A 10497-nucleotide genomic window follows, 5' to 3' on the forward strand; every position below is an offset into this window, starting at 1 on the left:
GAACAAGGGCACCCTGGAAATGGGTCAGTGAGAGGGATTTGTGGCTCAAAAAGTGAGAGAAGCAGTGTGGATATGCATGAGGTACAATGAGAGGACCTCAAGGGGTGGGCCTTGCCACAAAAATGTGAACATCTCCATAACTACTGCACCAATCACAATGATCTAGACATCTCCTGGGAGTCATCATCTAGTAGTGCGAGTCTGCAAAAAAGCAGGAGATGTGTCAGAGAAACCACTGAGATACAGCCCCAAGATGATAGTGGTAACTGCAGGCAAGTGAACAAGCAGGTGACGACCTCAGGACAACGGCTGGGGTGATTGACACAGGCCTCAGGAAGGTGGTTGGGTACTCATAGATAAACACAGAAAAAAAGGAGCCACCATGATCAGACCATTGGATCCTGAGCTACATGTGAAACTGTCTCACTGCCCTCCAAACACAAAAATGGTGATATCTCAATAGCAGCTCCATGGAATTAGACAAAAGAGGCCCCCCCAGAGAGGTCTTGGAAAGGGGAACAAGTGGTGCGAAAAGCGATAGGAAAGGCACAGGACTGAGTGGAGAGCCGCAGACTTGTCCCCCAAATCTGATGGTAGCATCATCACTGACACCAGAGACATTGATATACAAGCAGTGCATGACAAATATGTTGTAGGGGAAGCAAAAACTACACTAGTATTAATCTTCATTTATATACTCCTCAGCAAAGTTGTCCTCATATTGTGCAGCATTACCCCTGTTAACCCAATGAGGTTCACCTGACTGGGTTGGAGGGTAGTAGTCATCAGTATATGGACCATTGTAGTAAGGATGGTTGGTTTGAGATGGAATGCAATGGAATCCTTGGTGAGATGGAGGAAATTGATTGCAGTGGCCAGAAGGTAATGCCTAGAGAGAATGCAAGCTGATGGTGAAACCTCTGCAAAATTGAATTACTCACATGATATGGGATATTAGATGGGCCAGGATCATGATAGTTCATATGGTCACCCCAAGAATCCTACATAATTTTTCCTTAGTCTTGTTACCAAAGGTCAGAGACCTGGATACTCACTTGTCATCTGGGAAAAGACTGCTGGGCTAGGCTGGCCTCTCACATGTGAGGATGGCTTGGAAGATTATCCCAATGTAGATCCTATATGACACTTCATTAGTCTTGTTATCAGACCATAGGAACCAAACCCTACCCTATATCACAGAGCCAGCACAGGAGGCTTGGATGGGCCAGGCTCTCGAGTGTGCACATTGCTTGGAATTGTGGACAGGTCATGACATGAATCTTGTCCAATGGGGCGCACATCCTGGTGTTGATCATGTGGCACAGTTTGACAGTCAGACTGTAAAGCCTTGCGAATGTCAGCAGATACTGGATATCAAGTAAAGAGCAGAACTTACCTGGGGACCAATAGTATTGCAATTTGATGCCTCCACACAGGGTTGCTTCTGAGAGGGAAAAGGGAGTTGTTGCTGCAGTTGGGGTTGTGGCTGTTGAAGGACCTCTGTGCCTTGCTGCTGGTGATCTGTTTCCTTGAGGGACTTCTGCCACTCTGGATCATCTGAGATCTGCTGCAAAACAGTACCATCGGTAGCTTTGATGAGCACGATCTCACCCTTCAAAGGGTCAGCATCCAACTGGATGAATAAAATAGGGAATACCTTTGTTCCAGCACTTCATCTCAATTTCCAGCACATCATCCAGACTATCTTGTTCTTCCTCATCATCAGTTTGCCCATCATACAAAAGACCCAGTTTTCTGTGAAGGTAAGGTACTACAAGTTGACAAAGAGGGCCAGCCTTAAGTTACTTGTACTTGAAACCAGGGCCTGGTGGAGATACACCATGGGGCCAGTTGACAATAGTGAGGTGGCTCTTCCACAAAAACTCGAGAAGCCAGTGCCAGGAAACTCTCTGGGGATCACCAACTTCAATGCCATGTGTGACTGAGCAAAGGATCAAGATAAATGCATGCACAACAAGAATAACTTACCATGCAGATCTCTCAATGCAGCCAACATCTTCTCCTTCATCATGCTTCTGGATACTCTGTGGTTGTGGTCTCTTGGAGTCTCCTTTGTACAGCAATGTAGTTCCAGCACAGAACCCACATCTCCAATGGAACCAGTGCCAGCCACCCTGGCATCTGCACCATTGCCATTCCTGAGACACCTACAACAATCCAATGAGATCAAATGAAACATGCAAGAAATAAACTTACTTGAAAATCATGGTATACTTATCCATGAGTGACTGGACATCAATGCCATTTTCATTGATGAAGTTTCTCATCATCTTGGAACCTCCAAATATGCCAGAAGTTTGACATCCTGCAGGGTCCTGTCCAACATACATTACTGCTCCAACTATCTCAATATCCTTGAGATTGGACCATGCCTCTGCCTGTGGAATGATCAGAATTGATGGCTGCACAGTTGCAACCACATACCAATCCAGAAAATTGTGTCTTTGCATTGTCCACTCTAGCTGCAATAGATTTGACAGATCAGTTAGTCAGTATGGCAGAGGCGCTCTCACTCCACTCATAGATGGCTTTTAACTTTTCCCTCCTTGCTGTGAAGTCATCCTTGGGGATGCCTATCATGAGGGTGTTGTACTCCTTTGTAATCAAATTGTTGATTGAATTTTGACTAGCTGGTCAGGACGTTAGAACAGTAGATGTGAGAGGGAGGAAAGCCATACCACCATCTGGTTTGGGCTGCATGGCCCAATACCACAAGTGGAAGAGATTGGCCTCATTAATTTTGGTATGAGAAGCCTTAACACTAAATCCCATAGCAATGAGTATGTCATGTGTAGACTGCCTGTGCCATCAGCCAAGTTCTTCTGCCATTGTCTTGACATCCTTTGCAAAAGCATGTATTTCATCTAATGCTGCTGTGGACAGATTCCCCAGCTTCTTGAGGTTCAGGAGTTGGGTGTCATGGTCACTGTGGTTTGCAGCATCAATGTCCTCAGCACCTATAGCCCTACCTTTGCCCTTCTTCTGAAGTCTAGTATAGATCAGGCCACCTTGGTGAGGATGGACAACATCCCCTACAGGATGGGCAGAGTCATCAGACTCATATGTGGGTGGCAAGGATGGGGGAAGCAGGGACTGGGCACAAGAAATGGTCTGAGCATTGCGAGCACATGCATCATCATCATCTAGGAGTCAACATGTCAACATGAGGCAGATGCATATATAGATGGTAACAGAACAGGATCACAACAATTCTTTATCTATATAACAACCAAGGGAATGATGGGCAGCAGGAAACAGTCATGAGTATCCAAAGCACCAAGCTTTGAAACACAAGTGGGCACCAAGCCCACCATTGCATGACCAGAGAGGCACCAAACCCCAAAATCAAAAGAAATGAGAATTATCTGGAAAAAAACATGAGAGAATGAGGGATATGAAATGGAAAAACCTACCATGGGAGTTGCTCGAGCTCTCCATCTCCTCATTGTCATTGTCATTCTCATTGTAATTGGAACCCTTGTCATAATCATTGCTACTGGGCAGCTGGTCATCCTCTTTCTCACTACTGGATGGCAGGTCATCCTTGTTCTTGTTACTGGAAGGCTGGTCATCCTCATTTTCATTGTTGTTGGGATTCTCCTCCACCTCCTCCATTGCAGAGTCCACATCATGGATTTGGTCGTCCAGGCACAGGGAAGGGGAAGGGAGCATTGGGGTGTTTGCAATGGAAGGATGAGGTGTCAAGGAATGTCTTCTATCTCTCAGGCCAAACATGTGCTCTTCCCAGCCTTTGGGAGGCTGGACTGTGCACCACAGTTTCGGTTTGCCAATCATATCCTTCAGAGTAGATTGCCATGAGTGGAAAATGATGTTAGAGTAATGGATGAGAAAAATACTACAAGACATACCTCTGAGTGTTGCATTCCATCATTAGAGACAACAGCACCACCTTTTTTTTACTCATTTGGAAACTGGGGCATTTTGTGAGGACAGAATCCTTCAGTTGCGAAGAATGTGAGTGTTCAAGTCAGCAATGGAGTCCCTCAAAGGCTCTGGGATATCAGCTGAGTGGGGCATGGTTGTATGGGGGTGTTGAGAAATGGGGGGAGGCAAGGTGAGTATTTAAGGTCAGAGCACATCAAGCCAAGATGAACCACATCAGAAAAAAAATCTGTCTAGAACATGTTGTCTCAGTGTGCAAAGTTCTGGATATAGCATCAGCAAGGACATATGAAACCATGAAAAGAGGACATGACATAAGGGGGATGAAGGAAAAGCATGCAGGAAAGAAGTGGTTGTAATGCATAGCAAGGATGACACACCTATTAAAATGGAAACACATGGGTGGAATTCCAATCAAAATCCAGAATGGTGGTATTCTGTCTGTGTGACCCAGAAAGTGGGTTTCCTCAGGACTGAAAAACTGCAAAAGTTCATCAGTATCCAGCAATAGAGAAAGGAATGGGCTTACTAGACAGAAAATGAATCGTTCAAGCCCCTAAGGGTGGTCACTGATGAGAGCAGGGTCGATGCAGTCCAATAGATGCAGTCCCTTTCATGCAATCGATAGCCAAATCAAGCATATAATGTAGACCAAATGTTGGAGTTATGATGACCTTTGGGCAAAGTTGTTGCTGAAATGAATCTCCAGTACTGAGCAACAAGGGTCATTGTCGGCCATGCAATTGATCACCGGATTGACACCAAGACCACCCTTGAAGGCTCCAAGCCTTCAGGGGCTGTCAAGGGCACCAAGCCCATGACATTTAGCAGAGAGATGCTCCAAGCATTCCACTGCTAAGTGGTAGAGCTTGAATGGTAGAAATTTACAAAGGATGGAAAGTGCCGAGTTGCAACTTGCCCCACAGTCAGGCTGCCATACACAATACATGGCCTCAGGATTTATACTTCATAGAAATTAATTGGAGACTGCTGCAAGAAATACTTGCCAACAGATAATACAATAGCTATTAGTCTTTACATGGATATGGTAAAAAAAATTCTGGTGGGAGTATGCACCCAGTCATCTGCTAGATATGGAACCCTTGCTTCATGATCTGGGTGGCTGCAGACAAGAATAGTGGAGGGATCAGTCGAGTTAGGTGGCATTAGATGTATTGATACTGGCAGTGTGGGAAATTCTGCATAAATGGGGATCGAGGAGGATAAGGTGGCAGGTGTGCACTCTTCATGGGACAACAATCCTGAAACCCCCAGACTCAATGGGCATAATGCTGCTGTGGGGTATGTGGGTTGCAAGCCAGATGACCCTATGAAGGCTGCAATATGATCAGTCCAGAAATGTCACTTAAGAACATACTCACCTTCAGTGTGAGATCTTAGTAACAAAGCACTTGCTAGTGTTTCAGTGTCTGCTGCATTCAATTCGAGGTTTCTGATCAGAGTAATTAGAGCACCTGTGCCAAAATGTGTTAGTCATCAGGAGTTAGTCAGAAAAACATGTACTAAGGTTGCTAGAGCTTATATCCAATCCAGTACTGGGCAAAGGTATTTTGGACATGGTGGGTCAGGGAATGGGAAGGAAAGGCTGGAGAGTGAATGCACAGAGAATTTCAAGTATGACAGCAGATCTCCAGCAGAAGGCTACCTCGTTCCCTTTCCCCATTTATTGGAAGCCATTGTGGGAAAACTGGAAGTTTGACCATGACAAATCGTGCACTTAGATGTGACATAACTCTTCGTAATACCCTGGAGGAAGTAGCAGAAATTGATGGATAAGATACACTGAAAAGCTAACCATGTACCCACATTAGAACTTCGCATGGTTGATCATGAGGCAACCTGGAGAAAATTTGTAGTAGAAAGGAGAACTTGAGATTGACAATCAGAATCACTGCCCTTGAAGGTAACATCACACCAAGTCTCCGATACCATAGAGGAACATGCCATGTATTCAATTGGCAGGGATAGATATGAACAGATATGTTGCTAACTCAAATCTTTGGGACTAAAGGTGAGGGGAGAACTGCACTATCGTCTACATGATTGATCACTGAATCTGTACCAAGGGTAGATGAGTGGGGAGACAAGGGCATTGCTATAGAAGGCATATACTGGCCAGGCAGAACAATGGAGTGCAGCCGGAGGTGGGGAGAACAATGGACCTAGTACACATAGTATGCACTGGTAAATGGGTCAGTAGACTGCAAAGCATAATGATGCATAACTTAAGTTGAAAGCACTGACCCACAAAACCTTCATTAATGTCACTGAAAGATGAGGGTCAGTCTTGACTGTCATCATGTGATTGATCATCAGATCCACTGGACACCAAGACTGCCCTTGAAGGCTCCAAACCTTCAAGGCTGTCAAGGGCACCAAGCCCCTGACATATGGTAGAGGAACACACCAAGCATTCCCCCAATACCATGTGGACAGCATACAGAAGATGAGAGTGTTGCTAAGTACTAGCTGTGGGTGGTGTGAATGTTTGTTTCAGCTGTGATGATGTAACAATTGTGCAATTGTGAAATGACATGTTAAAATTCTGTCGTTCATTGAAACTTTAGTCACATTGGTAAAAGTGGCCAAATCTATTAACAAAGTAGTAATGGTGCACTAGTACTTGTAACTAGGACTTGCTATAAGTAGCTTATCAACATGTCATTACTTTAATGCATGAACATGTCTCCCACAAATATTACAATAGGCAGTCTGGAACATTGAGGAATGAAATACAAAACACAAAACTTATATCTAATCACCCAATTATTTGACAATTTAGAGCCTAGACTCAATGTCTTCCTCAAGCACACTGTAAGTCAGGTGTCACATTCATTTGCAGTGCAGGTCACATGCACAGCAGTACCTGTAATATTTCTCACTACTACTAGTAAGTGCTACCTACTACTTCGAGTTGCTGATGCCCCTCCATATAAACCAATTCAGTGCAAGGTAAGTTTCCCTCTATCTTTTCCATCTTACTTTTCCAGATGGCCCAGTTGCTCTTTCCACAAATGTTTGGAGTGTTCATCCATCAGGTCTCAGGGGTTTGGTGCCTGTGAGTTCTTGATAGGCTTGGGGCCTATCAAGAGTTATCCTCATGGTTTCTGGGGTGTTTCTTCATCGAAATTCAGGCATTAACAGTCTACATGCATGCAGAGTCAATACACCAATCATCATCACCTCTTTGTCAAGAAGACATTTTTTGAAAGTAAGTTTTTATTCTCTTTCATTCATACTTTTCTTTCAAACATCTGGTCAACTTATGCTGTACTTGGAGCCAAACATTCGGAGTGTTTGTCTGCCAAGTGCTCTGAGGTCTGGTGCCTCATGAGTTCTCAATGGGCTTGGGGCCTATCGAGGGCAATTTTCTCATTTCATTTCAGTTACACTGGCCTTAACGCTGCATGATTCATTTTTTTCTCCCCTCATCATCATCTCCATCAATTTAAGTAAGTACTGACTGACTTCTTTTGTTTCCAGGATGAATGTAGCTAGCATTTGCCCTTATGAATTATCATTGTGCAACCACCCTGGTGACAGTGTGTTCTTGCTGTCCCTAACTCAGCTCAAATTGATTATCATTATTTCAGGGAGATGGGGTGCATTCAATGTGCACATCCTAGTGAAGTGTGACGACCACTGGATCATGTCACCAAACACTGACTATGTTCCCCAACCCTTCATCTTTGATGGAGAAACAATCATGCCCCTGTGCAATGGACAGTTCGGCCATATAGACTGTTTTCAATGGCCACAGCTGTTTGCAGAACACTACACATGGAGTCTGTGTGTCCCCCAGAAAGTGGCCTATGGAAATGACCCAATGTGGAAGTGGCTGTGGTGGAACATTACCCAGTCAGCAGAGGATTTTGTGCTGGAAAGAGGGTCTGCCTTCAAAGTTGGCAGGATTCATGCTGACAAGTGGAAGTCGATGGAGACCATTTATAATTGACTAGACAAACATTTGCAAGATTGGCTAAAGAAGCACCCCCACTACGAAGGTCCTCTGAGACCCAATTCATGGCTGGGGTCATGTCAGCAATGTCTCCTGTGTCTGAAGGTATGATTTTTTTCTGGTTCAGATTTCATTAATTAAAATTTTCTCTGGCAACTCCCATTTACATTTCGAGACACAGTCATATTGGTCACTTTTTGTCAACACCTCCTCCTAGACATCTTTGGCATGCTAGAATATCTGGACACAGACCTCAACCCTGCTACAGGCACTTTCATTGATTCATTTGACTGCTGGATCAGGGCATTCACAACAGACCCCGACATTTGCCAGCACCTTTTTGAAATACATGTGCCTGTCTGGATGGTCTGGAATCCCAATCATGTACCCCCAGACATGCAAGTGTTGAAGACCATTGAGATTATGTGCCCTCATGACATAGTCATGGATCCTGAGGTTTTTGAGGTTGGGCAGATGCTGAAATGGCACAGCACCTGGTACCACCCTGGTGAATTGCACCACAGGCACACTCAACAAGGCCCAGTGTGAGTCAAAGTGTGGTTCAGTGGTGAAAACCAACCAAAACCAACACAAAAGACAAAAAGAGCGAGTGGTGGTGTGCCTATGTGGTACCTAGATGGTAGAACCTTTGACCTGGGTGGGTTTTTGCAAGCTACAACACTCAAGGACAAGTGCTGAGGGTTGAGGTGCTCCTGATGAAGAGGGAGCAAGAATGTGATAGAAAGTGATAGGGTAGACTGCTGTCAGCCTACAGAAGGATGGATGGCAACTTAATTTGATGTTCTAAGCTGCACTAAGCTCAGGGAGGGCCTGGAGCAAAGTATATTGATGATAGACAAGGATAAGCAAAGTAGATGATAGTTAGACCCTTAATAAAGTCTCAACCATCAAAGCTGCTGAATGAATTACTGAGTGATGATAAAATGTGAGCAAGAGGGGCTCTCTGATGTCTTCTTTTTTTTTTTTTGCTATCTAAGTACAGTGATTTATATACAGTACAGGGGTGTTGCCCTTGGAAAACAAGGTGCAAACACTTGGTAACTGATGAGTAAGGAATGTAAGCGATGGGTAATCATCTTGGAAAGCATTGGTAAGCATTGGTAAGGATTAGCAAGCCAAAAAGTGAAGAATCAGTAAGCAAAGTCAAAAGATTGGTAAGTATTGGCAATAGGTGAGTCAAAGACAGTCAGAACATCAAAGTATGAGTCAAGTAATGTCAGGAACTGGGAAAGCACACTGGAATCACATTAGGGGGAGGCTGTGCATGTCACATCTCAAAGAGATCACTTCTAGGCCAAGGTGGGATGACAGAGAGGCAGCACTGATCTGATGCCAATATAGTACATCCAAAAGTGGACAGGGTGAGTCAGATGTCAACAGGGGTCAAGCTTTGGGGGTCTGTGGGGTGACAGGAGCATAGGGGATCACAATTTCCCCCCCCCAAACCATCCTCTCAGTGAAGCAAACAAAAACTTCATGAATGAGGCTCTGTTGGAAGAGAGGATGAAGGGGGAGCATTTTCTGCTGTATCTTGCAACAAGGAGGCAAGATGTGCATCATACTCATCATTGATGTGATCAGGGAGAGTGGAGAACAGTAGATTATACTGTAGCTGTCACAATCTTGGAAGAATGATGAATGAGACTGGTATGAAGACATTGCAGGGAGTAGGGAGGAAGGATCCATATGCCTCTTGGACTGGAGACACTGAAATGACCACATAAGACCTTTCCAAGTGAATGACAGACCTGAGGTGAGCAAATAACATCCTCCTAGAGGTCATACTGACAAAAAGAACATGCTGTCCAAGCTGGATGGGCTGAGAGGGCACAGATGAGGGTGGGATGTACCAGGATGCTTCAGGATGGAAGCTGATAGGAAGTCCTGGCAGATATATGTAGCCATGGCCCCTAGCATAGGGGACAAGTGAAATGACTGATGTGGAGGTGGCCATATCAGAAAAATTTAGTGAAATGAGTGTCTTTTGGAGGGAGTGCTGTAGAAACATGTGGAGTGTGCAAATCCTTTCCAATTTTGGAAGGTAAGATCGCATGGCTGAGCACTACAAGCAAGTGTGGGAATGGTCTCAGTATCTGCAGAAATGGTGGAGATATGTTGAAAACCAGAATGCTGTACATGGGTGCTTAAGAATTTTAACCAGTGCTTAACTTGCTCCCTTTCTTTTTCTTTGGCACTGATGACTCATTCTTGTGCAAGGGATGACTGCTGACATTTCTGGCTGTCCTTCTTCACATGAGGGCTATGGTCTCCACCTCCACTCATCAGCTGTATCCATGTCCACCTCACCAAACACCTTTGGTGTGTGACATCCACCAGCAACAAGAAATGCAATCATCCCCGATTGCAACCTATGCAGGGATCCCAGGGAAAACAGAAAAATCTGAATGAAATGAAGAAAAGAATGAGAGAGGACAAGAGTAAGAAGCCAAAAGAAAAAGGAGAAATCATGAATAGTCATCTGAGTCATAGTCATTTTTGTTATTGTGTTCTTGGTTTTCCTCATCTTCATCATCATTTTCATCATCATCATTGCTTTTACCTTCTTCTTCTTC

General features: G+C 44.4%; 2 protein-coding genes across 2 annotated transcripts; one reads left to right on the plus strand and one right to left on the minus strand.

Annotated features, from left to right (window-relative positions):
- Positions 1 to 1194: 1194 nt before the first annotated feature.
- On the minus strand, positions 1195 to 4653 carry F5J12DRAFT_784525 (uncharacterized protein; the record flags this gene model as incomplete). The annotated part of the gene is made up of 13 exons (XM_051743052.1): positions 1195 to 1302; positions 1397 to 1590; positions 1658 to 1755; positions 1807 to 1942; positions 1990 to 2168; positions 2218 to 2399; positions 2446 to 2483; positions 2535 to 2651; positions 2700 to 2775; positions 2860 to 3164; positions 3435 to 3877; positions 4305 to 4452; positions 4599 to 4653. 13 exons carry the CDS (start codon positions 4651 to 4653, stop codon positions 1195 to 1197), a joined length of 2079 nt encoding a protein of 692 aa, XP_051597620.1.
- Positions 4654 to 6672: 2019 nt separating this feature from the next.
- Positions 6673 to 7900, plus strand: F5J12DRAFT_784526 (uncharacterized protein; the record flags this gene model as incomplete). The annotated part of the gene is made up of 7 exons (XM_051743053.1): positions 6673 to 6759; positions 6793 to 6835; positions 6892 to 6897; positions 6936 to 7003; positions 7105 to 7156; positions 7332 to 7397; positions 7539 to 7900. The coding sequence occupies 7 exons, from the start codon at positions 6673 to 6675 to the stop codon at positions 7898 to 7900; spliced, it is 684 nt and encodes a 227-aa protein (XP_051597621.1).
- Positions 7901 to 10497: the final 2597 nt, after the last annotated feature.

This window comes from Pisolithus orientalis (genome assembly GCF_024613125.1).
Source record: "Pisolithus orientalis strain OTSU chromosome Unknown F5J12scaffold_27, whole genome shotgun sequence".
Lineage (NCBI taxonomy): Eukaryota > Fungi > Basidiomycota > Agaricomycetes > Boletales > Pisolithaceae > Pisolithus > Pisolithus orientalis.